We start from the raw sequence: 23,024 nt of genomic DNA on the forward strand, positions 1-23,024 counted from the left end.
CCGGAGAGGGGGGGGCTGCTGCCATGCAGCTGGGAAGCGGATCCAGCGTCCCCACACCGCCGGCCTTGGCTGCACTTCCCAGGAGACCTGTGGGGTGGGAAAACCCGCCTGGAAATACACATCTGGGGACAATAAAGTGCGGATGCTCTCCCGAGGCTGTGCCTGGGGGCTCTCAGGAGCCGGCTGGGTCAGCAGCGGCACGGCCACCCCGCCTGCAGCCCTGCTCCCCGGTGGCCGTGCCCCACGAGGGTGGTGAGGGACCATGGCGGCTCCGATGGTGCCTTTGGCTGGTGGCTGGGGACAGTGCTAGCTTGGAGAGGCCTTGGATGCTTCATGTGGTCGGTGCTTTGGCACCTGGCACAGCAGAGGGCAGGGGCCGAGGCGCTCGTCTGCGGAGCCATCACGGGCTGCTGGGAAGCCACTCTGAGGCCCAGAACCTGGGGCCCTCCTTCCCCTGGCTGGGTGCCCCCCGGGTGGGTGCAGCGGGACTCTGTCCCGAAGGGATTTCCTCATCCCTTTGCCCTGGCTCGCGTCTGGCAGCTGAAGCCAGCAGCCGCGGTGCCAGTGCCCTAGGAGAGGAGCGTGTCTGGCCTGGCAGAGCAGGCAGCGAGTGGAGCCGAGGGGGGACTGAGCCCCCCCCTTCCCCACCTGGTTTCTCTGCATTTTCGTTTGGCGATTGTCAGTTTCGACCCTCGAAAACAAACCAGACTTTGTCAGTGGATTTTATTTTAAATAGTTTAGTTTGCCCTGGAGGAGCTGCCGCCGCCGCTGCCAGTCAGGAATAAACACAAGAAGCGCAGTTCTGGGAAGTGAGGCTGCGGTGAACCAGCTGCTCTGAAATGCAAAACGAGCTCTGGAGCTCTGCCTGCGGCAGCGGCGGGGAAACTCGGGGGAAGGGACGGGGCGCGGAGCGGGAGGGAGGGTCCGACCGGGCCCGGGCGGTGGCCGTTCCCCCCAGAGCGGGACGGGCTTCCCGCAGCCGGGGCTGGGCGGCAGAAACGCGGCTCTGCCGGGCACGGAGACGGGACCCGCGCCCCCCCGGGGCTGCGCCTCGCCCTGCCCGCTGCGGGAAGCCACGTGGAGGCGGCGGGGATCCCGGCGGCGGGGCACAGGCGCTCCCCGCCGCGGACCGAGCCCTTCCCCGCGCTCGGGCCGGGGGCCGGCAGGGCGCGCGGCCGGCGGCGGCGAGCGCCGGTTCCGCCGGGGGAAGGAGCCGCGTCCTTCCCTTAGGGGCCGTCCGCCCGGGCCGGGCTCGCCCCGAAGGAACGGCGATAAAGTTCCCGGGGCTCGCGCTGCGGCTTCCCGAGCGCGGGGCCGTCCTGCGTGCGCGTGGGCCGGGGGCAGCGGGCCCTTCCCGAGCCCCCCCCCCCCGCCGGTCAGTCGCTCCGCGCCGCCGCCGCGGGCCGTGCGCTCGGCGGGCCGGGCTGAACCGCGGTGACTCACCGCAGACACCCGTCTGCCCGCCGGCCGGGCCGGGCCTGCCGGCGCGGCGGAGGGGCTGCGGATCAGGGCGGCGCTCGGCCGGGCCGGGCCGGGGCCAGAGCTCCGCGGAGGCGCCGCGCTCGGCCGGGGCCGGGGGTGGGACCGCGGCCGGGGGAGGGACCGCGGCCGGGGGAGGGAGCCGGGCGGCCCGCCGCGGCGTCCCGGAAACGGAAGCGAGGGGCGGGCGCGTCGCCATGGCAGCGGCCGGAAGCGGAAGGCGCGCGGGGCTGATGGCGGCGGCGGCGGGGGGCGCGGCGCTGTGGCGGCGGCTGTCGGCCTGGCTGCCGCGGGGCCGCCTGGGCCTGGCCGCGCTGCTCGGCCGCCTGTCCGACCGCCTGTCCCGCGGCCGCGACCGCCACCGCCGCGCGCGCAGGTAAGGGGCCGCGCCGCGGGCGGGGGGCGGCGGGCGGCAGCCCGGGGGCGTTATCCCCGGTAACGGCGGTCGGCCGCTGTCCGGGGAGGCCCGGCCCCCGGGCGGGAAGCGCGCGGCCCCTCGTCGCCGCCTCCCCTTTCCCGGCGCGGCGCTGCCCGCGGGGTTCTGCCCGAGCGAAGCCCGCAGACACGCTCCGGCGGCGCGGGAAGGGGCGGCCCTGCCGGTGAGGGGCCCCTCGGCCCCCCCGCGCCGCGCGGTTCCGCAGGACCGGCTGCCGTTTGCCACCGTGAATCAGCGGCCGAGGCCGGTGCTGCGCCCTCCGCTCGCCGCCCGTGTGCCCGCGGCACGGGGGGGTGCGCTCTTCCCTCCTGGTCTGTCTGCCCTGCTCCTGCTTCTTGCGGGTGCCAGGCGATGCTGTCCGTGCGCCAGGGACGGCTCACCGCCGGGGCTGCCACAGGCGCCGGGCAGCCTGCGGGGCGGCACTGGCCGGGCTCGGGGTGTTGGGCACAGCCCGCCTGGGCGGGGGGTCCGCGGGAGCGGGGAGCCCCCGTCCCCGGCGGAAAGGAGACGGGAACGGGTCTCGGTCCTGCCTGCACCGGGGCCGTGTCCGGCACAAGAGCGCTGAGCGGGGAAGGGGCCGCTCCGTCAGCGCGGGAGCAGGTGAACTGTCGAACCGTGCGCCCAGGATGCTCTCACCGTCTGTTTAGATGGATCTGAGCGGCTGCTGTGGGAAGGAGCAGCCTTCGTTCCTCGTCCCAACACCGCCCGGCGCAGTGAATGGGACCCAGGAGCTGGCCCCGAAAACGACCCGGACTCTCCCTCCCCAGGGAGCGAAGGGGCAGGGGGATCTCGGTGCCGGAGCGGCTGTGTGCTGGGCTGCAGGGAACCGTGGTTCCTCCGGTCAGTCTTTCCACAGCCACGCTCCCCGGAGCAGCTTCTCTCCTTGTTTTTGCCACCGCGCCGCTGCTTTAGTGTTGCTGGTGCTGCTTTTGTGGGGCCGTGTGAGCAGCAGTACAATTCCTGCTGAAACCAAAACACTGGAAAACTGGAGATGATTGTGTTTCTGTAGAAGCACGGCCGGGGTTCAGAAGCGATGCAACAAATCGCTCGAAGGAGTCTTTAAAAAAAGATCTTTTCCCCCAGTCTTCAGGCATCACTTTGCACTGTACTTGGTAAGAGAGCTCTGGGAGGATTGCGTGTCTTGTTTTAGTTAGTGTGGTGCCTGATACAGTCTTCTGTACGAGTGAAACTGCCTTCTGTAAGCGCGATATCTCTCATATCGCGACATGACTTTGCTCTCCTTTGCCCCCCGGACAGCAGATGTGCTCCTGTCATCCTCGCTGTTGCCTCAGAGCTCTGCGTTAGCCCATGTTCTGCTGAATGTTCCTGGTTAAGCCAAGGAAATGATTTCCAAACGTCTCTTTTGGTTTCATCAGTGAGTTTTAGCGCGGATAAATTGCCAGACGGAGCCCTGGAAAGAGAACTGAGTTCAAAGACGAGCGATTGGTAGATGCCCGGTGTGGTGATGTGTGTGGGTGAAAGGACGACGCCGTATCCTGCAGTTTCGTTTCGCCTCTGGTTCGACAGATGAGGTTTTACACTGAATAAGAGTCTTTCAGCTCTATCAGGAGTTCTCTACCAAAACCACAGTTTTTAAAAATAGAACATGCAAAAAAAATCCCGCGTTTATTTTTAGGGCCAACTTTTTATGCAGAAAAGATTTGAGGTGGTTCCTTTCAGTTCTGTTTTCTCTTTCCAGTTAACGTGATGATGTGGAGTACATGGGAAGGGCTCGCCCGCCCCGTTTTCTGTTTCTCTGAAAGCTGGTTTGTTGGAGTATGGAATTTTGATGATTTCTTCATGACGTTACGTGGTTTCTGACTGTTGTGTAGTTGAAAGGATTGTGTCGTGCTTGGGTAGTCGCTCGAGCTGTTTTCAGTCCCTGGGGCGCAGAAGCTGCCGCTTGGCTGGACGGTTGCTGAGCCATGGGTACTGTCAGCTGAAGGAAAAGACCGATTTATCTGATAATTGTAAAAGCTTGAGGCTCTCAACACTAAGTAGGTTCTGGAATTTCAGTATTGGATTAAAGGATCAATCAGCGTAGATATGCTCTGAACTGCGTAGGCAGGAAAAAATCCAGAGTAGGGAATTAGTGGATACCAGTACCTGCATAGATGGGATCTGAAGGCTCAAACCAAGTCATGCTGGTGATGCAGATGGATTTTACTCCCTGGCAGCACTGGGAAGGGACTGCCGAGGGGCACCTTGTAAATCCATAAACCCGACGTTGCGCAGTTTAACTTGCAGTTTTCCTATTCTGTGCCAGCAAATGGCTTCTTGGAATCACGTTTCTGGAAAGTGGCTTCTCAGCCACTGTACTGGCTTCTGGATGTGCAATTGGCCAGGATTGACAAATGGAATAATAAGGAAAATACTTATTTCCTCTTGTTGATTAATTATCATAAAATTTGCCACTGTTACCTCAGTGGAAGTAATTCCAGAGGATGTAATTTGTGATCCGCAGGGCTGGGTTATAGCCCTGGCTGTGTTACTGCTCTGCAAGCCGAGTGTTTTATTGTTTTTAAAAAGTGTTGGGATGCCAGTCTGAGTTCAGGTCGCTCGGCCTCCCTCGCCGTTTGCCTGGCTCGCGTGGCGGTAGCGTGGCGCTGGGTCTCTGCTCCTGACGCGTGGCCTGTGCCTCGGGACGAGAGTTGAGTGAAGATGCGCAAAGGTCCTGCTCTGGTTCTGTGAATATTGACTAGAATGTGCTTGGAAAACTGTATTTCTTATATTTCTTTTCTGCTTTGATTTGGTGGTTTTTTTTTGGTAAAACATCTTCTGTGAAATATTTCCATTGCTTTTAACAGCCCGTGCTGGTAATCTGTGTGACTTCTGGGTGCCGAGTCTGAGCCTGGTCCACATGAGCTGTTGAAAACCACCATTGTAGGAATTCTTGCACAAACTGACTCAGATTTCTGTTGCGATGAATAGTCGGTGACAAACTAGTGGATTTTCCAGGAAATGCAACTGTAAACTCTCTGGCTTCTGTGTAAGGGTGTTCGGAAACCTTGTGTGAAGATCCAGTGTTTTATCATGAAGCAAACCAGTGAAATCATCTTCCTGGAATCTCTGGTCATTGGGGCTTTGGAGTGCGGTAAAACCTAAACGTTCCTCGTTATGAATTCTGGTAAAGGTCATAGTCAAGTTTTTTCTTGGTATGTGGTGGTGGCAGAATGCATCGGGATGGGGCACAAGACAGCAGCGGCCTGTGGGACCTGGCATTCCTCCAGGATAAGACCGGCCGCCCCGGTTGTGCCCTGGCGGCGAGGCGGATTCCTGCGAGGAGGGTTCGCAGACCAGAATGTTTCCTGTCAGGTTCGGGGGTGCAGTTCAGTCCTTTGCTCACCGGTTCCTGGGTCTCCTGGGAGCTGCTGCTGCGAACCGTGCTGAAATGTGGTTTTGCCGTGTGGACAGACTCCCACCAGCGGTTATTGTATGACTGGATGGATTTCCATGCTAAGCCTCCGGAGAAGCAGAGGTGCCGTGTGCTTCTTGTCACCCCTCTAAGCATGGCTGTTAGCAGGAAGGTGGTTTCTTCACTGAGCAACTTCAAAGGGATTAAATTTGTTCTGAAATTTCTTTCTAAAGAATGAGCTTCCTGCTGTTTCCCTTGCAGCCACTTTGAAGTTTGTAAGAGAAGTCTTGACCTTCTTTCAGTGCTCATGCATACGCAAGTGCATCCTTGTAGAGGATCCTACTGCCTCGATCCTTTGGGATGTCATTCCGGTGCTGCGACGTCATGGCTTTTGCTAGCACTTGCGTTCAGGCACTTTGTGTGTTGTAGATCTTTTTTTGGGTATGTTTGAGGGGTCGAGGTGTTTTTTCTGTTTCGTCAAGGAACTTTTAGAGAAGGGTGATTTTTAAAACATCTTTACCTGAAATAGAAACAACTAATCCTTGGCTGAGAACCAAGCTGGGCGTGAAGGTGGCTGTTGGCCGTGGCAAAACTGACACGTGTGATAAAGACAGTTCAGAAGTGACTAATTGCAGGGATAGCTGGTGCCACCCTGGCACCACCAGATGTCTGGTTTGTGGGTGTTTGAAAGAGTTCACATCCTCAGTTTCTTCAGCTTCCAGCATGTTTCCTCTCCTGTGTTCCTGTTCTGACGAAAAAGTAGTTTCCCTTCACCTCCCCTGCCAGTTAGGGGAAGGAGCTGATCATGTCAAGATCTGTGTTCTCACCTTTTTCTTGTGGTGTTCTGTTTCTAGATTTGGCTTTGGTGATTCAGCTGGGATTTTGGAAAGGGAAAGGCATTCTGCCATTGTGGATCCTTGCAATGTATTGGCCCTGGTTGCAGCTCACTCTTTACCTCCTTGTTTGCGGGAAGCAAAGGCTCCATCATACAGACTTTCTCCATCTTTCTCTTCACAGATCATCATGGCTGCTTCTAGCCCCGTTGCTCACCCCTCCTGTTCCTGTGATCACAGCCCCACCGTGTTCCCTTTGTCCAGAAGGAGCACACAGGTTCCAGTGGATCAGGAATCTGGTTCCAGAGTTTGGGATCTCCAGCTCACGTGTCAAGGTGCTTTCATCCCCAGCTGAATTCTATGAACTCCTGAAGGTGAGTTGCAGTTTCCAAGCTGTGGGAATGGTTTTTGAGAGCTGGGAGCTGCGGTGGTCATGGAGAATCGTAGACAAGTTGTTAGAGCACCTGGAGGTTACTAGTCTGATCTTTGACTTGAAACAGGATTGCAGGCAACACTAGATCAGCCTGACAGGCAGGCTTTGTCTAGCTTAGCCTTGGAAACGGCTGAGGATGGAGGTTCTGCTTCTGGGTGAGCGATTCCAGTGCTGCACCTCCTTAGTAGTTTACAGGTTGGTTTTCTGGTGTCAGACCTGAACTTTACGAAGCTGTTAGTGGCTGCTGCTCAGCTGTAACTACCAAGAAGAGTTTAGCTCCATCATCCTTGTAACTACTCTTCGAGTAGTTGCAGGCTGCTGTTCGGTCAGCCCCCCCAGCCTCCTCTTCGCAGTACAAACCATCTCCTCAGCCCCTCCCAAAGGTCTCGGGTCGTTCCAGTGTGAATCCCGTAACACCACACCTCTTAGGTGAGCAGCAGGGCTGAGGTGAGAATGTCTTTGTTTAGCTCAGTTGCTCGAGTCTTTTCACGATGCGTATTTATAGCAGGTTCCAGTACCTCTGGAACGTGATCTTGGATTGGCCGTGCGAAGCTGTTGGAGAAGGCGGCTTAGGTGGGCCGTGAAGGCAGCCGCTGCCACCCCTGCGGTGTCAGTGGAGCACGGGGAAAGGAGGAGAGCTCTGTGAACAAAGGTCTCTAGGTTCTAGCTAGCTCACAGGATCGGGTGCAAAGGACTAGAGCCGCTGCAGAATGAGCGCTGGGATTGCCGGTACTGACACCGTCCCGGTGCTGCAGCTGCTGCCTGACAGCCGCTCTTGTGTGTCGTAGTTTTAGCTGCCGGGAACGTGTTCCTCGGTTTTCCAGAAAGCATTGATTTCTTCCTTGATTTCTGGATACAGCAATGGTGCTGCTCTGTAAATAGCAATGTGTTATCCTTGTTCCTTTCCTTCTGCAAGACAAGGGAGACAAGAGGTCTCCTCGGGGGAACCACAGCTTGTCCGTGCTCTGGATCATGAGCTCCTGGTGATCAGAGACCGAGGATGAGACCGAACTGATTTTTTGCTTCTCCCAGGTGCAGATAAAAACAGCCAAGCAGCGAGTGGTGATGGCTTCGCTATACCTGGGAACGGGGCTCCTCGAACAGGAGCTGGTGAGTGTGGAGAGGGTTTGGGAAGGGGAGAAGGTGAGTGCAGAAAGAAATCGCCTGCCTTTGCAAAGAGAGTCCCGTTCCGGCGGGTACGAGAGGGGCATGTGAGCTGCAGTCTGTGAGCTTGTAATGTCCTTCAAACTTTCACACAGGGATTCGTTTTACAAGTGTTTTCTCCTCTCCTTGAGGGTTTTCTTGTGGTTCCTGGCTGTGTTTGTGTACTTGCACATGGGGTGGGGGAGGAAGGAATTTGGAATGGAGGCGTATGGAGTTTCAGTTTTAGGCCTAGTGCAGAGCCATGGAACTACTGAACTTTTCCACGGGATAAGGAGCCTGAATCCTTCAGACTGTTAGAGGTTGCTGGCATGGTGTTCAAAGGGCTTTTGCAGAACTGTTCGATCATGGCTAATTTTTTCTGGCATTTTTCTTGGACACGATTAAAGTCGTATGTACGTAGTGCTGTGTCTTGTCCTGCAAGTGCAGTATGCAGATGCAGCATGAGCTCTCCACATTTAGGACAGAGGTCAGCTTTCCTTCGTGTTGTTTGCCTTTTCTGTTTCCTGTCCTTCCCTCCAGAAACAAAAGCGTTGCCTCAGACCTTTAGGGAGAAGCCTGACCTTGGCCAGTTTCTCGTGTTCGAGTGCACGTTCCACAGCAGGGTGAAGGTGGACGGAGCCCTGCTCAGGGTTGTGCCTGGCTTGGTCTGGGCTTGCACACGGGGTTTGAATTTGCATGTGCCCAGCAGCCTTGTAGTTAAGGAATAAAACTGCCTCTGCATCATTCGTGAACTCCTGCCAAAGTTTCTCTTTGGTGATTTAAATCTGTGATTTGGGAATGATGTTGGGACATTTTCTGCCAAAATTAATTGCTGTTTAGAGCTTGAAGAATACGCGCATGTAAAATCGATGGCCTTTCATGAATTGGTTTAGGCTGGTGGAGCAGGGGGCTGGTCTGACCCATGCAAAGTCTAAGCTAGCAGAGTTTTGCATGACTAGGAAGACTCGTTCTAGGGTGTGGAAGCTTTCGTGGCCACTGGCCTCCGGGTTGCTGGATACTTTCCTTACAAAGCTTGATTTGCTTTCTTAACGAGTAGGGAAATCTCTCTCTGCAGGTGGATTGCTTAGAAGAAACGCTGGAGAAATCACTGCAAGCAAAAGGATCGTCTAACCTCAGAGTTTCCATTCTTCTTGACTACACCAGAGGATCCCGGGGTAGATATGCTGAGGTTTTGCTTTCTTCAAAGATTTATTTTACAGCTAGGCTGGATAAACAGGTTTTTTCAGAGAGAGACTGTCTTGGCTGATTGGACTTGCTTAAAGTATATACTTTTCAAAACTGGCCTTTTGCATACCAATAAGTTCTTATTCCCAGAAAATCTTCAAGCCGAGCTGCTTTTCTTCCAAAAATAGATAGTAGGAGTGAGAAGGGCCAAACTCTGCTCTGTGCAACTTGTGCTTTCTTGTTTGCTTAGTTCACTTGTCAGTGGATTTGCCCTTATTTGTCATGCTCTTTTATATTTTTGTGTCTAAAGGAAAGTGGTAATTGTTGGAAGTAGCATTACATTTAACAAGAAACTTTTGTGGTGACTCTGCAGCATGTGTTTCTGCTGCTAGATGTGTCTTGATTAAGAAGCTTGAATGGTGTCAGACCTGCTCAGTGATGGTTTCCAAGGCCCGTTTATCAAACAGCTTACAGTTCTGGATGTCAGTTTCAATGGTGACGTAGTGCAAATGAAAGCAATTTAAAAATAAAAAAAGGAAACTGTGTTAAGTTCCAACAGATGAGATGGGTGCTCCTTCCATAACCAGTTTCTAGCTGAGGAGCTGTGGTGGCATGCCATGATGTATCCCCTGTCTGGCGTGATCCTGTGTGTGAAACTCCCCTTGTCTCCCAGGCCGGAAGAATTCTCGAACAATGCTAATTCCATTGCTGCAGCGATTCCCTGAGCAAGTCCGTGTGTCGCTCTTCCACACCCCAAACCTGCGTGGACTTCTCAAGCTCTTGATTCCAGAGCGTTTTAATGAGACCATTGGACTGCAGCACATCAAGGTCTATCTCTTTGATGATAACGTGATTCTGAGCGGGTGAGTTCTGGTTCTTCAGGCCCTTATATGGTTCACTTAGCTGAGGTTTTGAGGCAAGGTGTACGTGCTACCAGCGTTGTCTGAGCTTCATTATTTGCATCTAGTCTTCCTGTAGTGATCGTGTCAATGCTCTTCTGAGATGGAAGCCTTAGCTCTTCCATTTGGGATTCTCATATGAAAGAGTCTTTCTCAAAAGGAAAAAAGAGATATTTCTTGTGATTCAAAAGGAAATGACCAGTTTGTACTTTAGCCCAGTTTATATGCAGGGTGAGATCTGTAACCTAGGCTGGGGTGTTCACATGTGCCTGTGCTCTGTTCTGGAACTCAACTCTTCTCTTTCTCTTCTAGTGCAAACCTGAGTGATTTGTACTTCACCAATCGTCAGGACCGCTATGTCCTCCTGCAGGACTCTCCTGAGATTGCAGACTTCTTCACGGAGCTAGTGGATGCGATTGGAGACGTGTCTCTGCAATTGCAGCGAGATGATACAGTCCAGATGATGGAGGGGATGGTACACCCGTACCAAGGTAGGAGGGAGGTGTCTTACCTGGTTGGATGGTGTGATCCAGAGCAGGGGAGTGACAGCCATGGATTAAGGATGACTTGAATTCCACCATTTGTGGATTGCTGAGTGTCTGACCGTTGTTTACAGACTGCAGTGTGTCCCGTTTCTGTGCCATCTGTTATTAAAATCAGGATCACTTGGGTTTTGAGACTGGATCTGACAGTGTTCCTAGCGTGGTGGCTGTCACCAGCTAATCTGGCAGAGTGCAAAGGCTAAAATTCCTCTGTAACTGTCTCAGTGCTTCTTTGTAATTCTGCTGCTTATGACCTTAAACAAGAACTTGGGTTCCTTGAAAGGTTCCTTCTATTGTTGATAGTAATGTTTATATAATTCTACATGTTCTGTGCGTGCATAGTCGGGAAGCTTCATGAATGTAGTGCTGTTCTTGGTAACCAATGTTTTGTAGTTGAGTCTGTTCTGGGAATCAAGTGGACACCGAATTAGGAAGACTGAGAACAAGTGTTGAAGTGGGCAGAGAAGGGCATCTCTCTGTGCACTGCTGTGTGATGCAAGCTTAGACTGTGGGCAGAAGTTTATTCCGTATGTTCCAGTTCGTTCTTGGTTACCATTTTAGCTTTGCCTTGGTCTTTTCCTTACTCAGTGGATTTTTTCAAGCTGCTGCTTGTCAAGTTTCTTACCCCTCTTAAAGCTGAATGCTTTTCTTCTGTAACGTAGCTTTGCTAACATTGAAGCATCTCTTCGTCAGACTTAGGGCAGAAAGTTGTGTGGTCTTGGTGTTGGCTCCAATATGGGTGTCCTGTCAGTAGTTTTTCCTGCTGCAGAATGGGTGATGTGTAGCTCTGTACCTTTAGGTCTCAAACGTGATCTCTGGTGGTTTCCCTGCAGGAGACAAGATGGCTTATTGTGAGATAGCAAACCGAAGAGTCATGGAGGTGATCAACTCTGCCAGGTCACGACAAGAACTCCTTCACGCAAAGACTTTTCACAGCAGCCAGCAAGGCAGCTCCTTGTTATCCCAGCAAGGCTCTCAGGCATCCGGGGGTCTGAAACCGGAGCCTGACACCTGGATCTACCCCTTAATCCAAATGAAACCTTTTGGGATTCAAATAGATGAGATGGTCACAGAGACACTGCTGACAGAGGCTGAACGGGATGCCAGGATATACCTTACCACTGGCTACTTCAACCTGACACAAGCTTACATGGACCTCATTCTGGGCACGAGGGCTGAGTATCGGATTCTTCTGGCCTCACCAGAGGTGAATGGCTTTTTTGGTGCCAAAGGGGTGGCAGGTGCCATCCCTGCTGCCTATGTTTACATTGAACACCAATTTTACAGTGAAGTCTGCTACCTTCACCAACAGGAGAGGGTCCAGCTGCAGGAGTACTCCAGGGCTGGGTGGACTTTCCACGCCAAAGGTAAGATGTCTGTTTCCCAAGAGGACTTGTTCAGAAGGCGTTTGACACTTGTGCACATTTAGATTGGGCACCTAGCGAGGGGGTGGCTGGGTGCCAGTTTAGACTTAACCTCCAAAGTACTCAACCAAGGTTCAAACGTCTTGCTTCCTAAACCTGGGAGGTTTGGATCACTCAGGGGACAACCATGCGACGTCATGTCTTGCCTGATTGGAACGTAGTCCCAGAGATTGTACAGGCGTTGTCCCTGTGGTGACAGTAAGGCACCGTCTTGATGCGAAGCTCCATGTGATAGAAAGGGAAACATCTGGATGCATTTATGAGCGCGGTAACAGCTGTGACTCAGTTTCTGGTATCTCTCTGCCAGTTTCAGCAACAAGAAGCGATGACTGTGTTGGGGACCCCAGGGCGGGATCTGCGGCAGAGGCAGGAAGGGTGACTGGTGGTCACTGGTGGTGACTCCTCAGTGGTCCTGGGTGCCGCGTCCTCTTGGCAGCGGGTCTTTGTGGGGATGATCCAGGTGCTGAGGAATTTGTACCAGCTTCTGTTTACAGCATACAGGAAAGTGCAGCAGAGTGAATAAACGCACCCGCGTGCCTTCTGGGAGCTGGAGGCAGCTGGAGGGGATGCTGCTGAGAAATGAATATTGCTTAACAAATGTAGTTAATAATAAACAAAACTAATTAATATTGCTGTCCTGGTCTTCTGTAGAAGATCCCGGATTCTTTCTTGCTTGATAGATTGTGTATGACTTTCACAAGCCCAATGCCACTTTGACCAAATAATGAATATTTTCCCCCCACTGGCTGTTGCTGGTTGAGTCTCTAAATTTTCCTTCCAGAAAGTGCAGCCCTTGACTCATGTTCTCCTGCTTTATGCACAGGAGTATTTGGTTGCTCAGTAGTAGACTTTAATAATGCAAATAGCTTAGGAAGTCCGCTTAGTTGAAGTTTAGTTTTATTTTTTGAGAAGTCTGATGCCTGTGACGCTTTATAAATACGCAGATCCTTACGGTCTTCCCACATGGAGGTGCACCAGTGGAACACCTCACAAAATGACTGTCTCCTGGTCAGGCACGGCCCTAGGCCAAGCCGAGACATCTTTGCCGTATTCCACGGCGTTTTCTGTTTCTCTAATCTTCCGCAAGCAGAGCCCTGCACCGTGTCGCTGTGTCACATCCTGCTGTGGCTCCCAGGTCCCCTGGGACAGCTCTGTTACTGGCAGCAGTGCCCAGGCTGGCACTGACGTGCCAGTTTGGGCTTTGCAGCGTGCTGAGGGGCATTTCCATTGTTGGCAGCACGTGTCTGATTTGAACGCTGGAAGGACGCAGCCCCCGGGGCTCTGGCCTGTTCCTGTTCCGGAGTCGTCCTCCCTTGTTTGTTTGAGGAGACTGGCTGTTAATGATTTGGGAATGCCGCTCTCTGCCCTGCGTCCTGCAGGGCTGGGCAGAAGGAGGCTCGGAGGTGGCAGGGAGAGAAGGCTGCTGAGCAGGCCTGCTCTCGACTGAAGCAGATACGGAGTGTCGCTCGGCTGCCTGTCTGTCGAAACTGCAAACCTTTCTAGCGAGCGCTGTGGCTGCTGCCGTGAGATCCGAGACTCTGGAGCCGTAAAACCCTTATCTCCGTGCAGGGCAGCCCGAGGGAAGCGCCCGCCTGGCTGGAAAGTCGTGTGTGGCCTGTCTTCCAGGAAGCACGTCCTCAGCGATGTGTGCTTCACGATTCCTCCCCTTGCTGGGCACTGCAGACTCCGAGTGGGATTTCGTGGTTTGGCATGGATTGAGCTCGGAAGGCATGGGCTGCTTTCCCAAGCCACCAAAGCGCACACGGCAGTCAAACCCTTTTTGGGACAGCTGCGCCTTTTCGTGCAGTGCTTTGGGCTCCGTCTGCTGCATGATCCTCTCCTGGAGAGATGGACACAAGACTCGAGGAGCTCAGCAGCTCCCGTGCTTGGCAGGAGAGACAGTTGGAGATGTTTGCTGCCTTCTTTCCGTTTCCTCTTCCGAGGGCTGGAAGGGTCAGCTCGTAGCTCCCTTCTCTGGCACGCTCTGCCCTTTGGCACGTGTTTGATTCACCCGATTTCCTTCTGCAGGAATCGGGCAGTATGTGTGAAAGGGAGGACAGGACAGAAGACGGGAAAAGGAGGAAATCTTGGGGACAGATGAAGGGCAGTTGCACATGGAGTCTGGCTCCTGGAAGAGGACGTGGGGTCCCCAGCAGCAGATAGTGCCTGTCAGTACTTCCTTTTCGGGCTAAGACGACAGGCGCCCTCCAGTCTCCTGTAGGATCTACCTGATTTACACCAAATGCTGCGGCTGCTGTTTTGTGAACCCTTCCAGCTGCTCTTAAAACATTTTGTATCCTCGTGCACAACTTCCCACCATGTGTCTTCCCACCAGGGTTAAGACTGTCCGTAGGCCCGTTCGGTGTAAGTGCAGTTGTGGCAGCCCGGTTCGGAGCGCTGCACGGCTGGAAATGCAAACCTTTGCAACGGGAGAGGCTTTCCTGGGTGTAACGTCCTGCAGCAGAGCACATCTGCCCATCTTCTGCTGCGTTGCTGGGCGTGGTGGTGTGGGTGACACATCCTTAGGATTAGGGTCCCTTCCGTGCAAGCGTCGGGTGACAGAGTTACGGGCAGGCGGCCCTTTGCTCCGAGATAAACCTGTGTTACTGCTTCCGAGTGGCGGCTCGGAAAGGCACTTCCCTTTCTGGAAAGGTGAGTCACTGTTTGAGCAGATCCTGCCGGGTGGCCGTAAAGCCAGAGACACCGTAAAGGCTTTGGGGCTGCTGTGCCATTGCTTGGAAGGAGCAAGGATGGGTGTTCCTCACCGCTGCTTCCCAGGCAGGGCTCTGGCCCACAGTTGGGAGCCCAAGGCACCGTGCGGCCCCTGGCAGCCCTCCTCTGGGGTGGCATCACTTGCTGAACCTCTGCGCCGCTCCGGTGCTTTTTGCAGCTCCCGGAGCCCCCGGGGTTGGCACTCCTGCCCTTCCATGGGTGGGTGAGCCTGTGGAGGAGTTGGCCGTGCTGCCGGGTTATGGGCAGTGCCAGCCCGGAGGTGTAACTGAAAGTGGCAGCGAAGCTGCTGAGTGTGTGCGATGTGGGGGCGGGGAGGAGGTTACAGGAACCAGCGGTGAATCGGCAGCTTCTTACTCAAGGCATTCTTGGAACTGCTCTGGGGCTGAGTTAGGAAACCTGCTTCTATTTTAAGGACGAGGTGGTTTTTACGCTACGGTTTCTTTGTTGTAGTCTTCGTGTGACTACAGTAGGGATGAGCCATCGTGAGGGACCTGCCCAGCGCCGTGCTGAGCGCTCGTGCCATGCTGAGTGGAGAGCAAATGCTTCTTGAGTCCATTTGCACACAGGGAATGGCTGCACGGACTCTCCTGGGCATTGTCCTGGCTCCCCAGGGCATCCCCAGCTGTTCCCTGCTGCCGTGCTGCAGTGGTGTGCTCGAGAGCAGCGTGGCCGTTTCATCGTGGGCTTCAGAAGCCGTCCCGGGCTGTGGCACCGCGCTCGTGCTGTGGCACCGGCGCAGGTGTGTGTGCACTGTGCGGGGAGCGGGCCCGGGGGTCTGGCGTCCCAGCAAGAGGCTGATTTCACCTTCGGGTGGCTCCTCAGGAAGTGAGTGGGTGCAATAATCTGCACGTCTCCTGTGAGTCTTTTGTTTCGTGTGGACTCACCTGTCGGCGCAGGGAGGTGCCTCTTCGTGTCACTGTCTTGCGTAGTCTCGGGAAGGAGTTGGTCACTGTGCGACCACGTGGCTCCCAGGTCTGGGACCCACTAGCCCAGCCCGGCTCGTCTGCCTGCTGCTCCCTTCTTGGTGTAGGTTTTCCTTTACCGAAAACGTTTGCCTTATTTCAGTGTTTCCGAGAGATGCCATGGTGCAAAATGACCCCTAAGTTAATGGCAGCGACTCATCCTGGGTTACTTTGGGGGCCCCCCAGGCGGTGTGTCCCCAGGGTGGCATGGGGCGTGCTGCAGCCCCCGGGTGGGGGCACATGAGGTTGGACAATGCAAGCTGTGCAGGGGTACCCCAAGGTCCACGCGAAGCTTTACAAGGTGTGCCAGACCATTTGGGAGGCAGCTCGCTTTGTGTCCTGATCTCCTGTAGTTCCTGTAATCCGACATGTTTAATTCATTCTGAGTGGAGCGACCGTGTGAGGCTGCCCCAGCGTTTCTTTTGTCTGCCACCCTTCCTCTCTTCTCCTGTTTTCCTGCAGGCCTGTGGCTGTACCTGGCCGGGAGCGACCTCCCCTGCCTGACTCTGATCGGCTCCCCGAATTTTGGATATCGATCAGTCCATCGGGACTTGGAAGCTCAGGTTGCGATAGTGACGGAAAGTAAAGCTTTGCAGCAGCAGCTCCATCAGGTAAGTGGCTGATGGTGGGGAGATAACGTGGATGTTGTGCTGCTTGGTCACACAGGGGATGCTGATGACGCAGTTGCAATAAAAACCTACAGCTACAATAATTCAAAACCTTCTTGAGCATAGGAAGTCTCGGGGAGCTGTCAGTTAAGTGACTATTGATGAGATGCCTGCTGCAAGTGCCCAGTTCTGGGAAACGCAGGCCGTAACGGGAAAGAACATGTGTCCCCAGTGAACTCGAGTGTCGGGAGTGCTCAGCCCTGGATGCTGAGAGGCAGCGTTCGGAGAGGATCTGCCGGCGCTCGGCTCGCCGATCGCAGCGGGTCCTGGGGCCTGGTCCTCCCTATCTGGGCATTGCCAGGGTTGTGCCATGCTCGAGGATAATGAGGGCCTGTCTCGGACTTCTGCAGGACTTTGCTTCTCAGGCGTTCGGGGAAGCCTGTGTGGCAATATAGATGCCAGGCAGTTCGCTTTTGAGCGGCTGCCCGCCGGCTGTGGAGGTCAACAGAGGCAGGAGATGTTAGTGTAGTTTCTGCAGTAAGGGGCTTTCTGGGCTGCTTGGATTGCCGGTGAAGTTATATGACATAATAAAATTGTGAATAATAAGAAGACACTATATAATCTTGACACACCAACATTTTTCAGTGATTTAATATTCAGTGTCCCACATTTTGGGGTGTTTTTTTTTTTTGTTAGGCAGCTTGGACAGCTTCTCTAAGTCCTGTCGGATTCTCCAGCTGACAGTGTCTCAAGTAATTTCTCGTGTAGCACTCGAGAAGAGCAACAAAGCAAATTGGTTTGGTGCCTCTGTGTGTGACTTAGAGATCTCAGAAATGTGTCCTGTTAAGCCAAGTCCTGGCATAAGAAGGCACAATTGTCTTCAAGATCAATGGGAATTGCCCTATTGCATCAGGGCTGTTCCACAGGATGAGTCAGAGCATATCTAATCAAAAACAATTCTATTACTGGAAGAGTTACTTGAATATTTCAATTCATATCTTGCCTTTACTTGTTTCTAATGGAAGGGGAGGATCAATGAAAATGACAAAGGAATTTTCCTCAAACAGTGCTGCAGTGATCTAATGGAAAGGGCTTTAAACCATTCCCATTTGCTGGAAGCTGCTTTTGAGACTGGCTGTTTGTTTACGGTTCTGTGACCTTTGTTGAGAAGATTTAATACGTTACTGGTGCGCTGCCATGGAGTCACTTTGCCTGTGTAACATTCAGTTCCATTTTAAAGATGTGTGATGAGATTTGGGAAGAAATTTGAGTGGTCTGGGTATCTTTGGCTGCTCCACTGAATGAACTGAGCTTCAATTCAGACAACTGGTCTTGCTTCCAGTGATCAGACAACCTCACTGTATCAGATGACTGCGGTTCAGAATCTTCATGGCAGGGCTGACTGTAGCTCTTGGTGCATTAGAGGTTTCTAAAATTAGAATGATTTGACACATGAATGTGTTCCTTCTGTTACCGGTTCATCTTTTTGGGGTTACTTTCCAGTGCTTGGTTCCTGCCTCCCTGTTCCACCCTGAATTTAGACAGTGCAGAGTAGCTTCTGTTGTTTGTGACAGCTTAGCTAATGAAGAAGAGATGGTGACCAGACTTACAGTAGATGGTCTGCTCCTTGTTTGCCTGCAAATCTGGGAACCCAACTGCCTTTGATAAGAAAAGCACTTCTACCTTTGATCGAACAGCTGCTTTCACGTGCAACATGAGCACGTATTGTCATCATGATGGTTCATTTCCTCCTTCAGCAGCGTTGCGTACACGCTGGAGAAGCCCGAGTGTTTCTGGTAATTTAGTTGAAATCACGACTGCGTATTCATTTGAAAACACCAGGCTCGAGCTGTGTCTAGAAAGAGCTGCGTCAGCCAGTCTCTGGAGATTCTGGTAAGGTTTCCTGTGCTGGCAGTTGCAGCGAGGGATTTAGGATTTTTCTGAAACTGAAGCTCTCTTGCAGCTGTGGGGCACAAAAAGGCAAAACCTTCTGCCTTTCGCTCTCTGTAGAACTGCTGGTTCTCGAGGTTCGGTCAGTGAGCGGCTGGCAGCAGCAGTCCCGGAGGCTGCGGCAGTGGGCGCCAGGGACAGATCCTGTGCTCGGTCCTGGGAGGTTCAGTTGTTAGGGAGTGGTGCTGCATGGAACAGGGCTCCTGTGTCCGGGCTTGTGGGAGGAACGATGCCTCCTTTTGGCAGGATCCGTGGCCGGTTCTATCTGAGAATTCACTTTCCTTAAAGGCCATTATATAACTTAACACTTAGGATTTACTGTGATGATGTTTCTTTTCCTGTACAGGAGCAGGAGCAGCTTTACCTCTGCTCAGGTGTAGTCTCATCATCAACATTTGAGCAGCCAAATCGTTATGTGAAACTGTGGGTGAAGCTGGTAACACCGCTGATCAAGAATTTCTTTTGAAAAAAAAGAAAAGTTGCTGCTTTGGGTGAGTTTTCTGCCACTCTTACAGGGAATTTGTATTGCACTGACCACACTTAATAAGGGTGGTACTCTGTCGTGTGGAAGAAATTGATGATGGGAACATCGATGATGTGAAAAAAACCAAGCACTTCCCTTTTCTTCTGAGTTTCTTGCCACTGACTAGAACCATTGCTCAAGGTCGGTATTGGGTTTCAGCTACTGGAGTTTCTGGAAGGGGCAATGCAAGAGAAGCCGTACAGGGGTATTTCCCATGCATAGAAATAAACTAAGCACAGTCCCTCTCCACAAAATTCTGAAAGAGACATTTCAGAAATAGAAGTTTTATCTTGATCAGCTAGTAGAAAACATTGTTGGAATATTTAAAGTGTTTTGTCTTCTTTTTATCTGATCAGTGCTCTGCTTTGTCCTTGTAGATGTTGGTTAGCAGGGGCAGTTGGTTTTGCTTTTCTGCTTCGTACAGCGTCCTGGATTTGCCTGGAGCTCCCCTGAGCTTCATGGAGTCGCTCTCAGGTTTCGTCTGTGCTGTGCACGCAGTCCATGCAGTTGGCACCGCAGGGTGTGCCCGTGGTGCTGTGTTCACACATCCGTTTAATTTACATAGACGTGGGCTCCTTCTCTGGGGTGTGTGTCTGGCTCCTTCGTGTTAGGATGTGTTACAAGTGTCTTACATGAGCTGTGGAGAGGGCACGAGAGGGCTTTTGGTGCCAGTGTGATTGCTGGGTGGTGCTTGCTGGTGGGAAGCTCAAACCATAACCCCTGCCCTGCGGAGAAGTTGGTGGGGAAGCCAGATAGAAACGTGTGAGAGCGCAGGCTTGGGCTGCCCCGCAGTCCCACTGGTGGAGTCCGTGCAGTGTGTTCTGACCCGTTATTGCCAGCAGAAGGGATTTCTGGCACCTGGAAAGGCTGAAGGCAAGTGTAAAGCTTAATGGTAATTTATTCTAAACGTGACTACTTCATAAGGAAACAAGCAGCTTTACTGGCCTCCCGTTGTGGCTGTTCTTACCACCAGCTGCGAGGGCAGTTTTATGCCCCTGTATTTTAGAACTAATCATTCAGGTATTTCATGGGGTGAGATTTTGGTGAATTATTTCATGCTAAAGAGAGAGGCAGATCTAAGCACCCTAATAGGCGTTACTGCTGACAGATTATTTGTTGTGAAAGAAACAGACTGGATTCTACAACCTAGAATGGAAAGGAACACGCTTCAGAGACTGATCTGTTTGCAGCTGGACTTTCTCTGGGTTGTATATGTTGACGTGTGGGAGAACTGGGCCAAATCTGTGTCTGCCTTCTTCTGTCTGGCCTAAACGGATACATGCTTCCATGCAGGACTATGTCATGCACAGGCTTGATGAATTTCTGCTCACAGCTAGCACTGAGTGATCAAACAAGTAGCTGTGGAAAGACAGAGAGCTGTGAGAAGGAATAGGATCTGAATAGTTGCATGCAATTGTTCCGTTTGGCTTCCTTTGGTGGTCTGGCTCTCAACCAGCACTTTATCAGAAACCACCAGCTGAAAACCAGTATCCGTCATGAGAAACTCCATGTATTTTAAGAGCAGCTTCCACACGACAGCAGTTCCAGCAATGTTTTTATTCATACTTTGCTAAAATAGTTCTGGTACAATCAAACTTAGTCTAAGTTACACAACTTTGAGGGTTTTTTTTGCAAGTTTGCTGTTTTCCATAGTCACAGTTTAGATCTGTAAGAGCAGAGCGACGGCAGCCAGGATCCATTTAGCAGCTTTTTCTTTTGTCTTTAGGTTAAAGGTCCAGACATAGGTGGGACCTCGCATCCGTGTCTTATAGACGGGACATTCATAGACGTTCTTGGTGTCCACGCGGTCCACAGGGATGGCTCTGATGAAGATGACTGGCATCATGGGTGTCAACTCCTTCAGTCGAGCGTCTGCGATCACACCGGAAACAACGTCCCATCGAGCGCCTGCAACATGATGAAGTTGTCAGGGTTCCAGCTACCAGTGGCTTTTTCACTTAGAGGGGGCTCTTTTCATAACTACTTATGAGTGGGAGGGATTTGCTCTGGCAGCGCCGTCGAGGATGGAGCGTGAAGGTTGGGCAGCCATGGCTTAGTGGTCGTTAGGGCTAACGTTATCGTGACACTGTGACTCATGAATGCGTTTTGCCTTACTGTGTCTGGGATGTCTAAATAAATTCTGTCCCCACTCATCCCTTCAGAATGGGTTTGCATGAAAGCTGCATAGCTGAAGGTAGAACTTGGCCGTGGTGGGAACTACGATAGCTGTCCTGTGTGGTCTGTGCCCTTGTTGAAGTGGACCCCTTTGGTGCTCCGCTGAACCTGCCATCTCATTCCCCCTCATTTTTTAACAGTAGTTACTTCAGGTTCTGAGTATCCTGATTTGTCTTACACAGCAAATAAGAGTGTAATGTATTTATTCACTAGAACCACGTAGCTTCAGACAACCCAGACCTCAGGCTCCGAGTTTCCAGAAGACAGCTTCTGGTTTGTGAAACCCTGAACTGGCCGGGTGCTGCCCTCAGCTGGCGCGGCCGATGGCAGCAGGGGGGAAGGCTCCGCTGCTCGGAGCTTTTGCAAAAGCTGTACAAATTCAATAAGCCAATGAGTACTAACACCTCTCCTGTTTGCAAGAATTTTTAAGGCTGAGCTGGGCTTTCTCCGTGTCTGAAACACGAAAGATGCAGTCTTTTACCTTCCATGAATAATCCATGCACATAGGAGCCTTCCCTGGGTGGAGCTGTTACATCCTCGCGGTTTTTCTTAGTCACTTCCACTGAAAGACACATCTTGTCCAGTGGCCATTTGTTTTTTCTGGCCATGGACTGCATGATAGCGGTGAGGAAGGACTGGGGGTTGAAGAATCCTGCCAGCCACACTGTTGCAGGCAGCGCAAAGTCCGTTGTCCAGACTTCCAGTTCCTGGAAAATCACAAGAGCAAAGTACTTGAGAGTGAAGCACGGCCTTGGAGCAGCTTTGAGATATGATGTGACAAAGAGCTGATGCTTCGCTGTGTCTAACACGACCTTCGGGTGATATTCCAGAGGGGCAGACTGGGATGGGAGGTGTCTAATGGACGAATAGCAGACTCCACTGCAGCAATGAAATTAAACTGTTCATTTGGATTGCAGTAAATACTGCTGCTGGTTTTTGTAACAAAGCCACACTGCAAATAGATGGTTTTATTAAATACGTTTTTTTTTTTCTTCTGAGACCTATAAAGTTATGATGGGGTTAGCTAATCTTCTTTTGAAATGGTGACATACTCTAATGGGGAACCCTCTGCAAACTTGTGTGCTCATTCTTGGGGTAACAGACCATTTCAGATACTCCAGGCTGTTTACGTTAATACTGAAAAATAAACCAGTTAACCACTGTACACTGGTGGAGGTGACTCCTGGTTTTCTGTGGTATCCACTTGCTCCCTAAGCTTAAACTTTCACAAGAAATCTGCTCACCCTGATGCGAAGGAGCAGGTCTGCGTACCAGGCTCCTAAGCTAAGAAGAGAGGGATAGGCGTAACGCGTCCAGGACTCGGGAACGTTGTCGTAGAAGAGAGCGTTCGCCAACTCTTCCATGTCTGATGTGATCGTTAGCTCTCCCTGCAAAAAAGAGAAACGTTGGGGCAGTTTCATCTGAGGAGAGCGAGGCTGGGGGAAGGTTTGGTCTCGTGCTCATGGCGAAGCAGGAGGCTGGTACCGCCTGGCCGTACCCCGCGCGGTGGGATATGTCAGGGCACGAGCGAGGGTGGCCGAGCGCCTGTGCCAGACAAGGTTTGAAAGGAGCAACAGCCATGTGCAAATCGTGGGGAGTTACCCGGTAGGGAGAGGTGCTTTCCAGGCAGCTGCCGCGTGCGTACCTTTAGGCCCAGCTCTAATTCTTTCAGAGAGCGCCTGATTTCGTGGGTCAGGATGTTCATTCTTTCACATTCCTGGAAGGCAACTACGACATACGGGGTCTTGTCCGCTGCTCTGGCCATGATCTCCACCATATTGAATGGCTCCGGCAGCCGCTCGATGATCTCGTCTAGGACTGACTTCACCTGGAATCAACATGCCATAGGACTGCTCTTAACTAAGGACCAGTGTTGCAAGTTAATAGTTAATTAACTTACTAAGATTTTTCTTTTTCTGCTTTTGTGTTTGCCTGTGCTCGTGTCCATTGTGTTGGGCCCACACCTGTCCCAGCCCCCGAATCGTCACCGTGGGGGTAAAACCTGGCTTACCTGTTCCTCCCGGGAGACACCCGAGCCTCCTCCAGCGTCCGATTCTTTGGGCTGCATTTCCAGAACTGTCCGAAAAAAGCCTGTCGGAGGTGACGGTCAGGAAGCCGATCTCCGCGTTGGGGTGGAGGCCGTACAGGTAGGGGCTCTCGGGCGGCAGGTTGTCATCGACGTACTGGTGGTAGCCCTGGGAGCGGGCGGGCACTGGTGTTAGTTGAGCAGGTACAGACAAAGGAGTTTTGCTTCAGCCTCGAAAACACTCATCGCTTCCTGGTGGTGGTGGTGCTTCACAGCCGGCGGTGCTTGTTCAGGAGGGTTTTTACTCATGTCTTACCT

At 52.7% G+C, this 23,024-nt stretch overlaps 2 protein-coding genes across 4 annotated transcripts in view; one reads left to right on the forward strand and one right to left on the reverse strand.

The window, feature by feature from the left end:
• Positions 1-1,676: 1,676 nt before the first annotated feature.
• Positions 1,677-20,269, forward strand: PGS1 (phosphatidylglycerophosphate synthase 1). 3 transcript variants are annotated; one of them, XM_086623855.1, is made up of 10 exons: positions 1,677-1,855; positions 6,288-6,477; positions 7,569-7,646; positions 8,755-8,854; positions 9,538-9,727; positions 10,076-10,254; positions 11,139-11,672; positions 15,887-16,035; positions 18,329-18,473; positions 20,232-20,269. In XM_086623855.1, the coding sequence occupies exons 1-9, from the start codon at positions 1,677-1,679 to the stop codon at positions 18,446-18,448; spliced, it is 1,719 nt and encodes a 572-aa protein (XP_086479981.1). In that variant the 3' UTR covers positions 18,449-18,473; positions 20,232-20,269. The 3 variants fall into 3 exon arrangements, with proteins under 3 accessions (XP_086479981.1, XP_086479982.1, XP_009987145.2); XM_086623856.1 differs by lacking the exon at positions 1,677-1,855 and having other exon boundaries at positions 5,709-6,477; positions 11,139-11,512; positions 11,618-11,672; XM_009988843.2 differs by lacking the exon at positions 1,677-1,855 and having other exon boundaries at positions 5,709-6,477.
• The window catches only part of DNAH17 (dynein axonemal heavy chain 17), a 35,402-nt gene continuing 32,420 nt past the window's right edge, over positions 20,043-23,024 (reverse strand). The window contains 6 exon segments of the mRNA XM_086623854.1: positions 20,043-20,413; positions 21,162-21,387; positions 21,925-22,068; positions 22,326-22,508; positions 22,692-22,766; positions 22,768-22,875. Coding sequence (XP_086479980.1) covers positions 20,166-20,413; positions 21,162-21,387; positions 21,925-22,068; positions 22,326-22,508; positions 22,692-22,766; positions 22,768-22,875 — 984 coding nt within the window. The 3' untranslated portion in view covers positions 20,043-20,165.

This window comes from Tauraco erythrolophus, chromosome 20 (genome assembly GCF_009769465.1).
Source record: "Tauraco erythrolophus isolate bTauEry1 chromosome 20, bTauEry1.pri, whole genome shotgun sequence".
NCBI lineage: Eukaryota > Metazoa > Chordata > Aves > Musophagiformes > Musophagidae > Tauraco > Tauraco erythrolophus.